Source organism: Phocoena sinus, chromosome 20 (genome assembly GCF_008692025.1).
Source record: "Phocoena sinus isolate mPhoSin1 chromosome 20, mPhoSin1.pri, whole genome shotgun sequence".
NCBI lineage: Eukaryota > Metazoa > Chordata > Mammalia > Artiodactyla > Phocoenidae > Phocoena > Phocoena sinus.
Genome location: NC_045782.1, coordinates 46323256 through 46338394, shown reverse-complemented (window position 1 = coordinate 46338394; position 15139 = coordinate 46323256). Strand labels below are relative to the sequence as shown.

The following is a 15139-nucleotide window of genomic DNA, read 5'->3' as shown; positions in this document are numbered from 1 at the left end:
ATTCTTTGTGTATTCTGGACAAAGTCTTTTGTTAGATACGTGATTTACAAACATTTTCTTCCAATCTGCAGTTTGTCCTTTCATTCTCTTAACAGTGTATTTCAAAGAGCAAAAGTCTTTAACTTTGGTGAAGTCCAGTTTATCAGTTTTTCTCTTTGATGCATCATGCTTTTGACGTCATTTCTAAGAACTCTGCCAGTCACCAGGTGATGAAGATTTTTCCTGTTTTCCTCTGAAGTCTTACACTTGAACATTTTCCATTTAGACTTATGATCGATTTGGGGTTAGTTTTTGTGTGAGGTGTGAGGTGGAGGTTCATTTTTCTTGCATGTAGTATGGCACTCCTTGACCAATGGTGCCAACACCATTTGTCAAAAAGACTGCTTTCTTTGAAATTTGGTATTGCCTTTGCACCTTTGTCAAAAATCAATTGACCACATTTATGAGAATCTATTTCTAGACCCTGTTCTGTTCCATTGATCCATGTGTTATCCCTTTGTCTATACCACATTATCTTGATTGTTATAGCTTTATTGTAAGTCTTAAAATCAGGTAGTGAGATTCCTCCAACTTTATTCTTTTTCAGAATTATTCTGGCTATTCTAGTTCCTTTGCCTCTTCATATGTATTTTAGATTCAGTTTCTCTGTGTATCTACTAGAAACCTTGCTGGGATTTTGATTGGGATTGTGTTAAATCTGTAAATCAGTTTTGGCAGAAAATTACCTCTTTACTGTGTTGAGTTTTCCAAACCAGAACGTGGTATGTCAGCCATTAATTGTGTTATTCCCCTAAATGTGCCTTTTAGGTTATGATGTGTCCAGGTTTGGGTTTCTTTGCCTTTATCTTCCTTGGAGTTTGATGAGCTTCTTCACTTTTGTGAAGTCTGGGGCCATTTCTTCATGTTTTTTTCTGTCCCCTTCTCTTCTTTTGGGACTCCTTTGCTCATGCGTTGGTAGCTCGATGTTGCCCTGTGGTCTCTGAGGCTCTGTTCATTTTCTTGCACCTTTCCTCGGTTACTCAGCTTGAATTTCTGTTGATCTTTTGTTCCAATCACTGACTCTCTCTTCTGACATTTCAAATCTGCTGCTGGGCCCATTGAATGTATTTTTTTTTTTTTCCACACTGCGTGGCTTGCAAGATCTTAGTTCCTTGACCGTATATTCATCAAAGTATTACTGTGCAAGGTGAAATACGACATTAAGAAAATGTGCTTTCTAGCACATTGAACCTGGGCCCTCAGCAGTGAAAGCGCAGAGTCCTAACCACTGGACAACCAGGGAATTCCCCCTGAATGGAGTTTTAATTTCCCTTACTGTAAATAATTTCCTTTAATTCTTTTTTTTTTAATTTTTAAAAAATTAATTAATTCATTTTGGCGTGTTGGGTCTTTGTTGCTGCACGCGGGCTTTCTCTAGTTGTGGTGAGCGGGGGCTACTCTTCATTGCGGTGTGGGGGCTTCTCATTGCGGTGCCTTCTTGTTGCAGAGCATGGGCTCTAGAGCACAGGCTCAGTAGTTGTGGCACATGGGCTTAGTTGCTCTGCAGCATGTGGGATCTTCCCGGACCAGGGCTCGAACCCGTGTCCCCCTGCATTGGCAGGCGGATTCTTAACCACAGCACCACCAGGGAAGCCCCTCCTTTAATTCTTGGAACATATTCATAATAGTTTCTTTGAAATAATTGTCTGATAAATCCAACATCTAGGCCCACTCAGCATCAGTTTCCATAGAATTGTTTTTTCTTTGAGTCTGGGTCCCACTTTCCAGTTATTTGCATGTCTCAATTTTTGGTTGAAAACTGGACATTTCAGATCATATGTTATAGCAAGTCTGACTTTTCCCCCCATGGGTAGTTGTAAGTTGCCTGGATTTAATGTCTCCCCAGCTGTGTGTGGCCACAGATGCCTCTGTTTTTGTATTCTTGTTTTCGGGTTTTGCCCTAGGGGTCACTCTTCAGTCTTCACAGCTGATGATTCCGCAGGGTTTGGGTGGTGGTTGTGTCCGAGCCCATAAGGCCCCACCTTGTGGCACAGGGGTTGGGAGGCCACACTCAGGGTTCAGGCAGCTCTCAGTCTGCCGCGGCTTCTGCTTTCCACCCAGCCTGCTCGGGCCCCCTGGTGGGTGTGGCCCCAGCCAGCCGGTGCGTACGGAGAACATGTGTCACCTCTGTAGCCCTGTGGGGACCGCAGAATTCAGAACAGTTTGCCACTTTTACTGACAGGTCCCCAAAGGCCAGGTTTACCCACAGCCAGCCATTGTGGGGGGTGGGAGCACCTAGGCAGAAGCTGCAGAATCTGTTTTTACCCAAAGTTATGGCAGCCTTTCATGAACACGCATTTCCCAATTTGTTGTTCACCTTTGGTTGGTTTCTGGAGCCCTGAAACGGTCGTTTTGGACAAATCATTCCTCTTTGTACTTGTTTTGGGGAGAGGATTTGCCAGCCTCTTCACTTGAGCAAGAAGGCCACCCGTGTGTAATTCTGTTGTGAAGGGAAGCTATCTCTTCCGTTTTCTCATTCAGCCCAGTTAGAGTTGGAAGGGAGAAGGACTGTTGACCAAGCAGCCAGGTTACTCAGAGACCCGCCCACTTGGCACCCTGGCTCTGGTCCGCAGTGCAGCCCCGCCGGCCCCTCCGAGGACTCTAATAGACGCGAGGTCATCAGGACGCAGAGGCAGGAGCCGGACTTCGGGGAGCTCGGGGACAAGCTCCTCCCCAGGGTCACCAGCTTTCCTGTTGTCTCCCCACAGTTTGTGCTGAAGCACGAGGCTCTCGCTCACCTCCGGGAAGTGGCCCTTTTCCCCAACACCCTGAATCCCCACAAGGCGGAGTCCCTGGCACTGGTTGGAGCCATGATTGACCAGGTGATGGCGCTGCACCCGGGCGCCCGGTGGCTCCACATCGGCTGTGACGAGGTGGGTGCCTTGCCTTACCAGCAGGCGGCTCCCCCAGCTCTGCAGCAGCCCCTTTTCTTCACCTCACGGTCACCTTCTCCCACCTCGTGGGTTCTTCTCTTAAATAGAAAAGTAGTTCCGAGGATAAAGAAGTGCTGGCCGAGGAGATGTCCCTAGTGAGGGCCTTGGTCCCACCTGACAGGTGATCTCGCGCCGGCAAACCTGCCGAGCCAAGCAGGGTGCAATGGGGTGCAGGCATCCACGGGACAGCAGCAGAGCAGCCCCTGGTTATGGCACATTCATGTCCTCGGGGTCAGTGTGGCCATGAGTTTGAGCCGGTTACTTTCTTCCAATTGAAGAAGTACAGTTTTGGACTGTGGGAGAAAGGAAATTACCACTTTAGGGCCGTGGAGCACTGGCTGGAAAGGTGGTTCCCGGGGGTGCCCTCCTTGTCCTTGAGAAACACAGTGGCCAGGATGATACCAAGCCACCGAGCACAGTGACCCAAAGGCCTCTGCTCATCTGAGCTTAGGCATCTGAGCTGGGACGGTGGTTTGCAGACATCTTACCTCAGAGCTTGATCCTCTTCTTCAAAAAAAATCTCTTTTTTGTAGTAAAATACACATAACATAAAATTTATCACTATAACCACTTTAAAGTGAATGATCCAGTAACTTTTAAGTCATTCTCAGTGTTGTGCAGCCCTCCCCCCGGCTACTGCAGGACCTCTCATCTCCCTGCCCCCCTGTCCTCCGCCCCTGCATCCATCAGTCTCCTTTCCATTTCTGCGTTGCCCTCCCAGCACCCCATAAATGGAGTCCTGCCCCGTGCGTGGGCTTTTCTCACTGGGCACCTTCTCCAGCGTGGCTGAGTGATGTTCCAGCATGTGGATGGGCCATGCTCTGTTTATCCATCTTGTGTTATTGGACATCTGGTTATTTCCACCTTCTGGCTGCTGTGGGGCTCCAGACTCAAGACTCCCTTGCCCAGCCTCAAGGGAGTCTTGAGTCGAGGTTCAGGTCTCGGTGCAGAAGGAAAGGGCACCCTTCACTGTCTTCTCCCCGTGGGCAGCAGCTGCCCCAGGAGTCCCCCAGCGTGAACCCGCGGGTGAGGATGGGTGGTCCTGGGGCAAACCCACCTGTGTCTCCTCCCAGGTCTACTACCTCGGAGAGGGTGAGGACTCAAGACAGTGGCTGCAGCAGGAGCCCAACACCAGAGCAGAGCTGTGTCTGTCCTACATGGAGGCGGTGGCCAGCCATGTGCAGGCTCAGCACCCCACCACGACGCCCCTGGTGTGGGACGACATGCTGCGGGACATCCCCGAGGACCAGCTCTCAGGTCGGCCAGGCATGGCCCTGGGGGGCCGGCCACGCTCCGCAGGGGGCTTCCTGGTGCCGTGAGGGGAAGAAGCCGAGCTACTCTGAGCCCCCGACTGTCAAGGAGAGACCGTGTAGTAGATCCGTACCAAAGCTAACTCTAGGCCATCCTGTTAGGACCGTTTCTCACATGAAAATGCCATTCCCCTAAAAGGCCTCCTGGAGTCTTTCCAGGAGTACTGTTATGAGAGATCTGACCCAGAGAGCAGCACGAGGCCCCGAGGGGCGCTGGCCCTAAAAAGCTGGGGGTGCGGGTGCGGGGGGGGCAAGCGCCCCTGGTGGCACTTGAGAGCTTCCAGTGCTTCTAGGGGCCTCAGCCCCACACATCTGCACAGCCAGCCCTGCAGGGGCCTCTACTGAGGTTCACACTGGCTGGTGGAGGGAAGCAGTGGCCCCCCAGCCCTCCGGGGCCCAGCCTGCCTGAGGCTCTGGGGTGAGACAGGGAGGTCGTGGCCCATGCTTCCGCAAGGCCCACCCAGGTGTCCCTGCTGCAGCCTCTACCACATGTGGCCACTTGGGTTTTAATTAATTATAATTAAGTCCACTTAGCGGTATGTTCCTGTTGCACCTGGGCCGGCCCCGCGTGCAGACAGTGTGTCCCCCTTGAGGGAGCTCTGGGACCGCTGGCCTGGGACTCACCCCTGGCAGCTCCAGCAGTGTCCAGTCACTTCCAAAGCCAGCTGGCCTTGTGGCTGCGGCATTTACAGCCCAAATCATAGCATAGTATTGAGTCTGTACTAAAATCCATTTTAACGCAGTAAGGGAGAGTTAGAAGGACGCACCCTCACAGCCTCTCTCCACCCCCAGCATCGAGGGTGCCGCAGCTGGTGGAGCCTGTGCTCTGGGACTACGGGGCCGACCTGGACGTCCACAGCAAGGGTCAGTACCAGAGCAGAGCCCGGTGGTCATGGGCTCCTCCCGGTTTTCCACCCGGACAAGTGTGTGTTTCGGGCTTCCCGGCTGCACCTCCTCAGGGTCTGCCACTCACACCTCTCACTTGCTCACCCAGCACTCCTCATGGAGAAGTACCGGAAGAGCGGCTTCTCCTGGCTCTGGGCCGCCAGTGCCTTCAAGGGAGCCACGGGGGCAAGCCAGGCCCTGACCCCCATCGAGCACCACCTCAGAAACCACATGCAGTGGCTGCAGGTGGCGGGCAGTGTGCCAGCGGACACGCTGCAGGGCATCGTCCTGACTGGCTGGCAGAGGTGAGGCCATGCAGTCCCCAGGGACGTCCTCGGGGCTGGCCTTTCCCGGGAGGGTCCAAGCGGCTCCCGTCACCTAGGACACACTGCCCTCCTTGGCCCATCCAGTCTGGGCCTCAGTCCTTCCCGCCATTTGGTCAAGGGGAAGCAGCCGGCCCTCTGAGGAGGGTGTGGAAGGACCAGCTGCACAAAACAAGCCACTTGGGGTCAAGCCCCTCGCACCACCCTCTGCAGAGGGGACGCTGCTTGGGGTGTTAAGGGCCCTAGGGCACTGGCCCTCCTGGCCCATGCCCTGTCCGAACTACCCGTCTCTGCCTGTTCACCCCGTCCTGCGCCCCACCCGAGGTCATGTTGGGAGAAGCATGAGGTCAGACTTTGGCTTGTTTAGGATTTCACACCATTTGAAAAGTAGAGCTACAGTTAAACCCCTGGTCCCAGGCAAGTCCTGCCCTTAGGTCCCATCCCGAGGGGGAGGCCAGGTGGCCCTGACACCAAGAGCAGGAGGCCCTGAACCCACAGGAGGGAGCAGGAGGCAGGGCTGACCCACTGGACCTCAGCCCTCACTCATAAAGCTGAGTCAAAGGTTAACTTAGGGATTTCAGGGTGGCAACCACAGAGCATTAAGCCCAGGCAGGTCACTCTGGGTGGGGTTCCTGCAAAGCCATGGAACCTTCTGGAAGCAGCAACCGCTCTGCAGAAGCTTCTAGATCCCTGTCCTGTCTTGTGGTGACTCGTGTTTGAGCATCTGCTTTGCTGAGCGCCCCTCTCCGATGGACTTAGGTATGACCACTTCTCTGTGCTGTGCGAGCTGCTGCCCGTGGGAATCCCGTCCCTGGCTGTCTGTCTGCAGGTGCTTCTACATGGTATGGTCCCCTCTCCCAGGAAGCCTAGTGCCCCGGGCCCCCAACTGCCACCTCCTCGGGGCTGGACTGTGGTCTTCCAACCAGTGCGGGGGAGGGGAACGCACCCATGGCCCCGGCTCAGCCACCCACCCACCCCACTGCAGCCCGGGTCTTCGAGCCTAAACCCAAGACACAGACCAGGAAGTTAGGGGGACATGCCTCGCAGGCACAGTGAACCCACAAGGAAATTCATCATGGATAGGGTGCAGGAGAGGGCCCGCCTTTGCTGCATAAATATCCTGAATGCCCAGTGCTGGTGGGTGTGGCCCCAGAGAGGCAGCTCCCTCACCTCTGGTTCTCGAGGGAGCAGCCAGGTGTGGGCATAGATGCTTAGAGACAGAGGAGACCAGCAGGCAAGGTTGGTGACGAGGCCCTGGTTACATAAACTGCATGTTATACGGGACCAGGTAGGAATTTAAGTAGCAACGTATGTGGTGTTGGCACAGAAAAACATCGAGGTGGTTGAGGAAAGTGAGGACTGAAAAATAAACACACTTGGTATTGTGCTGAGCTACAGGGAGGTGGAAGGACAGATACTGGGACTCTGGCTTATCCTTTTTTGAAGTGTCAGTTCTGAACTCTTTGGGGAAAGGTACAGACAACAGAGCAGATGCCTGTGCTAATAGGAGCACATTGGCCTTGGCACCCCTTCCCCACGAGGCAGGCAGCACAGAGCCTCCAGCGTGTTCTCACCTCCCCACCAGGCTGCAGTAGCCTTGGGCTAACCCATCCCTGAGGTCAGCATGTGCCCAGCTGGGCCTGGCCGGCGGTCCTTCTCAGTTGCTTTGCCCACCACCCATGCCTGAGGGCCAGGAGGTCCAGCCAGCACGGAGTCCAGGCCACCTCCTCCTCCAGAGGCCCCTCCAACCTCCGTCTGTGGTTGGTTTTAGGAGGCTTTGCCGAAAACGTTAAAGCAAGAGTGGAGAACTTTCTTGGGACTTCGAGCTTGGAAGCAACGGATTTTAGGAGGTAACACCCTCACCCCCAGCCCTGCCTGTCCCCTCATATTTGGATGCATCCTCAGCACAGTGGCTCCCTGTGCAGTGAGAGGGCCGGCTCCTTCCCTGGTAGCGACATCTTGAACCTCATCACACAAGTCAGCCTCCATCTGTGCAGCTCCGTGGATGCGCTGCTGGAGAGGGACAGGTGAGTGGGCAGGGGAGTGACCCCCCACCCGGCAGGGTGAGGGCCAGCCAATCCTGCAAGAAGACTTTCTGGGCAGAAAACAACTTTTTAAAATTTCTACCAGATTTTCAAAGGTCTTATTTTACAACCACTGAGCCTTACGAGCCACGGTGTGCCTACCTGTGTGTGTGGATTTGCCCCCAGGTATGTGACCGGCTGGTTCAGCCCCTACCATCGCAGGCGGAAGTTCATCCACCCCGTCATGATCCAGCACATCCAGCCCCAGGCGCACAGGTAGCCCATGCCCCTCCCAGCTGTGCCCATCCCCGAGGCTGCCCACCCTCTACTGCATGCTGGCAGCTTTCTGGACAAGCTTTCTAGGTATTGCAGCCGTGGATTCCTAGGTGACTCAACTGCATCAGCTGTGCCTTTAGGCTTTAGAGAAGCTGGGGCGTTCCTGCCTGAGAGGGTGAGGGTCACCAGATGCCCTGAGCAGGGTCCAGGGCTCACCATAGAACCAGACTGCCTAGGGCTGATCCTGGCCCTGCGGCTGCATGTGTCACCATGGGGACAGGGTCCCAGCCAGCCTTCCCCAGTGCTCTCCTGGCTCTGAGAGAAGCCAACACAGACTGTCCCCGCTGAGTATAAGATGCAGTCAACTGTCAACAGGTTCATGCACCAAGAAAAACCCTTCCAGCCAGTTGTGAAGTGCCTTCTAGTTTCAGAGGTCAAACTGTGACAGTCATTCACTTATTCCCAACAACCCTATGAGGCTGGTGCTAACGGCCCTGTTCTATGGATGAGTAAACTGAGGTATGGGATGTACTGACCCGTGGGGTTCTGGAGGCCATGAGGTATGCCCCAGGGCCCTCGCCAGGCAGGCTCACTGCCTCGTGGTCCTCAGTCTCCTGGCCAGGTGGAGTGTTCTCGTGGGGGAGCTGGAGGCTGCCCTGCAGCGTGTCTTCTACCCAGACGCAGTGGAGGAGTGGCTGGAGGAGAACGTGCGCCCCAGCCTGCGGCGGCTGCAGGCCCTGCTGCAGGATCTGGGTGAGGCAGCCGGCCCCAGGCCCGACTCGGGCCAGGACCCCTGAGGGGAGGGGGCCAAGCTCAGGCTGTCGGCCTCCCTGCACCCTCATCCAGCTGCACCCGGCCCCACGCGCGCCTCCTGAGCCCTGGGCAGCCGTGCCAGCAGACAGCGCCCACAGAAACAAGAGTAAACATGGAAGGAAAAGACACTCTGGGCCTATACAGTGATCAGCATTAGAACTTTAATTCTTTCAAAATAAAAAGGAGAGTGGAAGCCAGAAATCTCAAAGACTTAGTTACTGGCCCTCACGATGGTCTGGAGACCCTCCTCGCCCAACCCAGCCCTGGGAGAGGGGAGCTGGCCAAACACCCTCCCTCCTCCAGCCCAGCGGCAAACACACAAGAAACCAACCATAGCTGTTTCACACCTTTTAAGAAAAAAAGTATTTCAGGTTTAACCATTTAGAAACCTAACTTTGGCATGTTTAAATGACTGTGTGTCCAAATTAAGGGCTGGCTGGTGGCCACCACTGGTAAGGGCGAGGATCTCATTTCTCTGGAGTTTCCTGGAAGTTGCTGTCTCTCACCCAGGCAGCCTCAGAACCCCTGGTCCATGCAGCCGTTCCCAGGTGCACAGCCTCCTGGGTCCCTCACTCAGAGGTGCTCTGGGCACGTGCTGTACCTCGGAGGAGCCTAGGTTCAGAGAAAGCAGGAGGAAACTAATAGTGCAGTTGAGGGTCAGTGTGGCTGGCACCCAGACTCCACGAGGGTGGCTGCAGCTAGCTGCTCAGGCGCTGCTGAGGGGCAGCCATGAGCCCAGCGATTCTGGCCCCAAACACACAGGCCCAGCACCAGAGTTCAAGAGAAGCTGGGAATCTGGGTTCTGAGGGATGGGTCCAGGTTTTTAAGTGCTGCACAATGCTAGAAGAGGGAACTTCTGCCTACACTGGGGGCAGGGGCGGGAGGTTATCCTCTCTGTGAGAGCCCAGCTGCAATCCTGGTTGGACTCGAGATGAGCCACCTGAGTGGACAGCGGTCTGGGGGCTGTGGAAGCCTCAGGAGTGGCTGCAGCACACCAACCAGGCGTGCCCCTTAGCGTCCACCCTGAGCCCCGGCAGCTCCGCAGGCGAACACCTCACTTCTGACCACTGAGGACATCTGGCTGCGGGGAGGGATGGGCATGGGGAGCAGGGCAGGAGATGGGATTCCTGGGGATGACGTGTGGCAGCAGCATCCTCAGATCCTCGCCCAGCCGCTGGCCCTGCTGGAGCCTCACCGCAGCCCTCAGGACCTGGTCCTGGAGAACCTCTCGACCCAAAGAACTCAGCCCTGGCCCTCACACCCTGGGACCCTGGGTGTTCTTCCATCCCATTTCAGAGGTCTTGAGCCCCACACAGCTAGCATGTCTGACCTGTCCACACCAGGCCGCTGTCCCAGTGGGCTGTCTGATTCCAGGAAGAGACAGATCTGAGGCCTGTGCCCTCTTTGGACCGCTCGGAGCCTGCAGAGAAGGTCCCACTGTGGTTTTGCTCAGAGGACAGAAGCAAGCAGCAGGAACGGCTGCCCCGGGGCTTCCAGGGACACAGCGGGGAGCTGAGGAGGAGGACTTGTAGGTGGCCCATCAGTCCTGCTGGGGCCCCACCAGAACCAAGGCAGGGGTTCCGTGGAGGTCAGCTCTGGTCCCCAGGGCCATCGACCTCACTGTCACTGCTCTGAGACAGCTCCATGGGACTTTCAAGGCAGTGCAGCTCCAGGAAAGTAGTGATGAGCTTGGCGATGGCTTCCACGTCACTGGTCCAGACGGGCACAGGGAGGAAGGGTGGGTTATTGTGACAGGTACTGGCCACCCCGCAGCAGCCACAAGACCATACCTGTCTCACCCCAGGTATCTGCCTCCGGTAACCCACTAGGACCCAGCGCCTTCAGTCCTGATCCCCATCCCCACCGGACCCTAGCCCAGTCCTCTGTGCCCACCGGGGACCCCTGACATCCCCATCCCCTCTCTGTCCCTGTGGGGACCCCTGACCTCCCCCTAGTGGGTGGTGGCAGGCCTGCCCCCCTGGCCTCACCTCCTCCCCAACGTTCCTGAGGCCTCTCTCCATGCCCTGCCGTGCTGGGCAGTTCCTGGGAAGGACCACCTGACTGGGGGTGAGGGGCAGCCCTGGCCAATCAAGTCACCCATCCTCAGCTTACCTGCGGTGGCCCATGACAGCACTCTGCGTGAGGGGGTGGGAGAAGCCCGTGGCAAACCGAAGCACCACCACATAGCCCTTCCCGAAGTACCGGACCTTCTCCTCCTCCACGTTCACGTCCCGGATGTCACTGAGCAGGACCACCACTGTGGGCAGGGCCCTGTCAGTGGCTGTGTCCCCCACTCGCCCTGCCCCTCCCACCTGGGTGCTGGCTCAGTTGCTTCGGGGCCACGATGCAGAGGATCACATGACACTTGTCATGAAGCAGAGAGCACGTGTCACTCCATGTCTGAGGCTGGGCTCATGCCGAGACCCTGACCCTAGATGTCACAGGTCAGTGACCACAGTGCAGGGTTGTGTGGCTGCTGGTTAACGTCCAGTCTGGGTGAGAAGGAATGTCCAGCAGGCCCACTATTGTCTTGAAAAGCCCACCCCTTCTCTCAGTCTAACACGTCAGGGGGCGGCTAAGCACAGTGCTGCCCAGCTTTCTGCTTCATTTTCCCCAACTGTGGGAAAATGCCGTCCTGGTTTCTAGTGGCCAGTCACTGAGCTGGGGGCTGCCCAGCAATTTCCTTTGGGCCAGGGCACGTCCGGGGTACACAGCGTCCACGAGGCAGAACACAACCCTGGTCACTGAGCGGCCAGCTTGGACCCAGCCCGTTTCCAGGCCTCAAGCCTGCTCCCTGCCATCACACACAGACGCTCGCCGCCCTCTGTCCATCCCAGAGTAACCTGCGTCCTGTTCACTCCCCACACCTCACCTTGATCATGGCCTGCTCTGCAGAGAGTCAGCAGCTTCCTATACAAGCTGAACGTCTTCAGCACGACCTTCCCGGTGCTCTTATTGAAGGTTGCTTCCTAGAACGCCAGCCACAAGGCAGTCACCTGGCTGCTAGCCTGTGAGCCAGCCCAACACACACAGACTTGCCGACTGCGTCCCCACCCTCACCAGAGCAGACACTCAAGGAGGCGGCCCCTCTTCCTAACCATCCCAGTCAGAACCCCAAACCCCTGCAGCCTGATCCCTCCAGGGGCTGGGGTGTGAAAAGGAGGAGCCTCTCCGCACTCGAGAAGCGAGCACAGCGGACGAGGTCATCAAACAAGGGAATGGAGATCGGCAGTCAGCAATACTGGGGCCAGGCGACCCAAAGGACACGTGAAGAGGGACAAAAGGGAGGTGAGGGAAGTGGCCTTGCCCTTCTGTTCTAGGAGAACTTCTGGGAGAACAACAGCCTTAGAGGATTCCTTCGCCTAGGGATGGTCACAGACAGGCAATGTCCAGAAGCCAAGTCCAGCTATCCAGAAACCACTAAGCTCAAGTTTCAGGATGGGGGGGCATTAGGCCCCTGGAGCCTTTCTTCCTGCTTTGATTCGCACTGCAGGGAAGCCCAGGAGCCCAAAAGCCTGGGCACCCTTCCTGTGCTGGCCTCACCTCCCAGTCCTCCAGGTTCTGCACGGCCACGAATAGACAGCCCGTGACATAGAAGAGCTTCCAGCCCAGACTATCTGGGGAGCAAACACAGGAGACAATCAGGCGAGGGAAGGCAGCAGAGGGGCGAAGGCCAACGTGCCCAGAGACGGTGCCCCCTCCCCAGCACAGGTGCTTCCCAGACCGAGGGCAGGAGTGGCACCTGGGGGCCTGGCTTGCTGCCCATGCCTGCAAGGACACCCAACCCTCGCCATGGCCACCTAGCACTGCGGGCCCTGTCACTTGGGATAGGACGTGCTCCCCCAGTTCTGCCCTCACTCTCCCCTGGATGTCTACTCGTGATGACAATCACGGCACAGTGAGTAAGAGCAGAAAGGTGGGAACGCTTACAGGGAGCTGCTGAAAGCACGGATCATCCCTGCAACAGAACATGAGGCAGACACGAGAGTGCCTTTCTGAAAAATATTTTATGATATATATTTTATGATATATTTTATGAAAATGCTGAAGATGTAAATGAAAAACATAAGCTGCGGGGGACACACCAGCACGTGGAAGTGGGCCGCATCCGCAAACAATTTAGAGGCAGAGGCAGTCCCCAAAGCCATGCCCTGGCAGATTACAAATGATGGGCTTTCCTTTTTTCCCTCTTCCAATCAGCTGAGGAAGTTCCTGGGGGGCAGGTGATGCATCTCACCTCCACTGTAGTAGGCAGCAGCCAGGCCAATCGACAAGATTCCTGCGAGGAGAAAGCAGGTACCTTCCCATTGGGCCACCACCAGCCCAGAGCCCAACTCCTCCCAGGACCCACAGACCCAGGTAAGCAGCCCCTTCCCATTGCCTGGGATGGCTGAGGGCAGGGAGCAGGGGGCAAGAAGACCACCAGGCTCAGAAGTGGGGGAAACAACTGGGAAGTCTGTTCAGAAGAATGTTCTACACCAGTCACAGTATTCACTGGACACATGTCTATGTGAGGTTGCAGAGCTGACGGGGGAACCAGAAAGAGGAACCTGATGTGGGTTTTACCCACTGACAACACATTGTGTGGAATGAAGACAAGACTGAAGGTAAAGAATCACAACTCGGCACATGAGACAAATCAGGCAAAGTCCTGGGAAAGAAGGCCCAGAGCCAGGCCGCTGAAGGCACAGCAGCTTCTCCCCACACACCTAGGTTCCAATTAGCATGGTGCAGCTGCCCAGGGAGTGCAGGGCCCTCCAATGGGTACTGACAGGGATGGAGGCCAGGGCCTCCTCCGCCTTACTCCTCACTGTCTCCATCACGTGGGCCCTGACATAAATCAGATACCTGGGTCTGGGTGTATGACAACAAGCAAAAGGGGAAGTACGGGGACCTCAGAAGAGCATGCAGAGTATTAACGAAAGGATGTTAAATGGTGAAAAAAGACAAGACAGACACACATCATCTGTGAAAGCACGCGCAGAGGATACAAGATGGAAGGCACAATAGTTGCCATATCTTGGGGTAGCAGAACCACGGAAAAATTTAGTTTAATTTTCATCCTTTTTTAAAGTTAGATTTTTAACTTGAGGAGAAATATGAACATCCTTACCAACCAGCAGGGACCAGGACCTGATGCCTGGAGCCCTCTTCAGATGGAGGCAGGAACTGGTGCGTGTCTCCACCTGCATATACATCCCTGGAACGTGCTGCCACAGCTTTCAACAGGAGACTGGGGGGCTGGGGAAGGGCAGACAGACAGCTGGAGCCCCCGAGCCATTGCCACAGACAAGAACCCAGCTCCTCTCCAGAACAGGAAGCCAGGCTGCCCACTAGCAAGGCCCACACAGGCTCAGGAACCAGTCAGCCCGCGCTGACTGCAGTCTCTGCGGTCAGGCAAATCACTTAATCCCCCAGAGACCTGTAAGGAAGTTTCTTCTCTGCTCTGTTGTAATGGTTGCCCTGGGGCTTTGTCCCCTGCTCCGACTCACAAAGCATCAACAAGCACTTGATCATCACCTCCTCCCTTCCTACCTGGAAACCTCAGTCTCTTGGAAACCGTTAGCCCCCAGAAGGCTTCAAACTTCCGGCACCCTACCGGAACCTACCAGAACACCCTCATTTCCCCGTGCTGGCCTCTGAAAAAGGGAACTGAAAGTCTCATCATGGTTTGAGTCTGTACTGGCACTGACCGAAAAAGCCAGCTCTGCGGTCTCCTACAGCTGCCGAGAAGGACAGTCTGCACCCAGTGGAGGGAGCGGAGGGTCCGGAGGGTCCAGAGCACTGGTTTAATGAACGAGTCAGCAAAGGGGATTGCTCTTCCACACGTGGAGAATTCTGCCCTGCACGCTGCAATACGCTCGAAATGCTGGCTCCAGGGACCCCGTTCTGGGTAGCTTTTCAGATATTCCCTGTGAAGTCAAGTCAAATTTCTGACAACAAATAGTGAATTCAGTTCACACAAACGAAGCCAGGATCCTGGGACATCACCGGCTCCCTCCCCTGACATGCTCATCTGTCTCCACGCGCGACTCAGCCGCCCGCGGGGCGAGATCACGCCTGTCACCGGCACAAGCCACCCTGGACACGCCCCGCTGATCGCTGCGGCCACACCGGGCGCCCCGCCCGGCTCGCGCGCCGCCAGGCCTCCGGGGCATTGAGCCGGGCCGGGTCCCGAGACCGCGCTCCCAGCAGGACCCCGGCTGCGGGAGCCGCCCCCCAGCCCACCCCGCACCTCCCACCCGCGAGGGCAGCATGGCCCGTCCACCACGGACACTAACCTGCAGGCGCGGACGCGGGGAAAGGCCGGACCGGAGGCTTCAGGACCCGCCGGCCTCCGACTTCCGGAGCTGGGGGCTAAGCCGGCTGACTTCCGGACCCGCAGGGGCTGATGGGACAGCTGACTTCCGGACCGGCGGTGGAGCGGGCGAGCGTTGACTTCTGAGGCCTCCATTCAGCCCTCGAGGTGGGAGAACGGGCGGGGCTACAGCGGGAGGTCGCCTACGTAGCCCTAGAGGCGGCCGCGTGGTGTGGTG

General features: G+C 56.3%; 2 protein-coding genes across 12 annotated transcripts in view; one reads left to right on the top strand and one right to left on the bottom strand.

Moving 5' to 3' along the window:
- Positions 1-8804, top strand: part of HEXD (hexosaminidase D) — an 18194-nt gene extending 9390 nt beyond the window's left edge. The window contains exons 6-15 of one of the 5 annotated variants that reach the window (XR_004347261.1): positions 2748-2912; positions 4046-4229; positions 5075-5146; positions 5277-5472; positions 6250-6332; positions 7262-7340; positions 7416-7517; positions 7701-7790; positions 8166-8309; positions 8401-8542. Coding sequence is in view for 4 of the 5 variants with exons in the window: in XM_032615504.1 (XP_032471395.1) it covers positions 2748-2912; positions 4046-4229; positions 5075-5146; positions 5277-5472; positions 6250-6332; positions 7262-7340; positions 7416-7517; positions 7701-7790; positions 8401-8587 (1158 nt within the window). In the remaining variant the exon portion in view is untranslated. Of the gene's footprint in view, positions 1-2747; positions 2913-4045; positions 4230-5074; positions 5147-5276; positions 5473-6249; positions 6333-7261; positions 7341-7415; positions 7518-7700 lie in introns of all 5 variants that reach the window. The other 4 variants (XM_032615506.1, XM_032615504.1, XM_032615505.1 and 1 more) reach the window with 4 other exon arrangements.
- Positions 8745-15139, bottom strand: LOC116745099 (cytochrome b-245 chaperone 1). 7 transcript variants are annotated; one of them, XR_004347264.1, is made up of 9 exons: positions 14885-15077; positions 14297-14515; positions 13717-13844; positions 12841-12882; positions 12147-12220; positions 11476-11572; positions 10716-10860; positions 9934-10313; positions 8745-9215 (listed from the first exon to the last, which is right to left on the bottom strand). XR_004347264.1 is itself a non-coding variant. In XM_032615511.1 (8 exons), the coding sequence occupies exons 3-8, from the start codon at positions 13799-13801 to the stop codon at positions 10193-10195; spliced, it is 564 nt and encodes a 187-aa protein (XP_032471402.1). In that variant the 5' UTR covers positions 13802-13844; positions 14297-14536; positions 14885-15077; the 3' UTR covers positions 8745-10192. The 7 variants fall into 7 exon arrangements, 5 of the variants coding, with proteins under 5 accessions (XP_032471402.1, XP_032471401.1, XP_032471403.1 ...); XR_004347265.1 differs by having other exon boundaries at positions 14839-14890; XM_032615511.1 differs by having other exon boundaries at positions 8745-10313; positions 14297-14536.

Excerpts from the sequence above, each read along its gene's own strand:
- LOC116745099 (XM_032615512.1), bottom strand. The coding sequence starts at position 13,801 with ATGTATATGCAGGTGGAGACACGCACCAGTTCCTGCCTCCATCTGAAG. Across the intron at positions 11,573-12,146 it reads AGAACCTGGAGGACTGGGAG|GAAGCAACCTTCAATAAGAG; the intron begins GTGAGGCCAGCA and ends CTGGCGTTCTAG. Across the intron at positions 10,861-11,475 it reads CAGAGCAGGCCATGATCAAG|TGGTGGTCCTGCTCAGTGAC; the intron begins GTGAGGTGTGGG and ends CCCTGCCCACAG.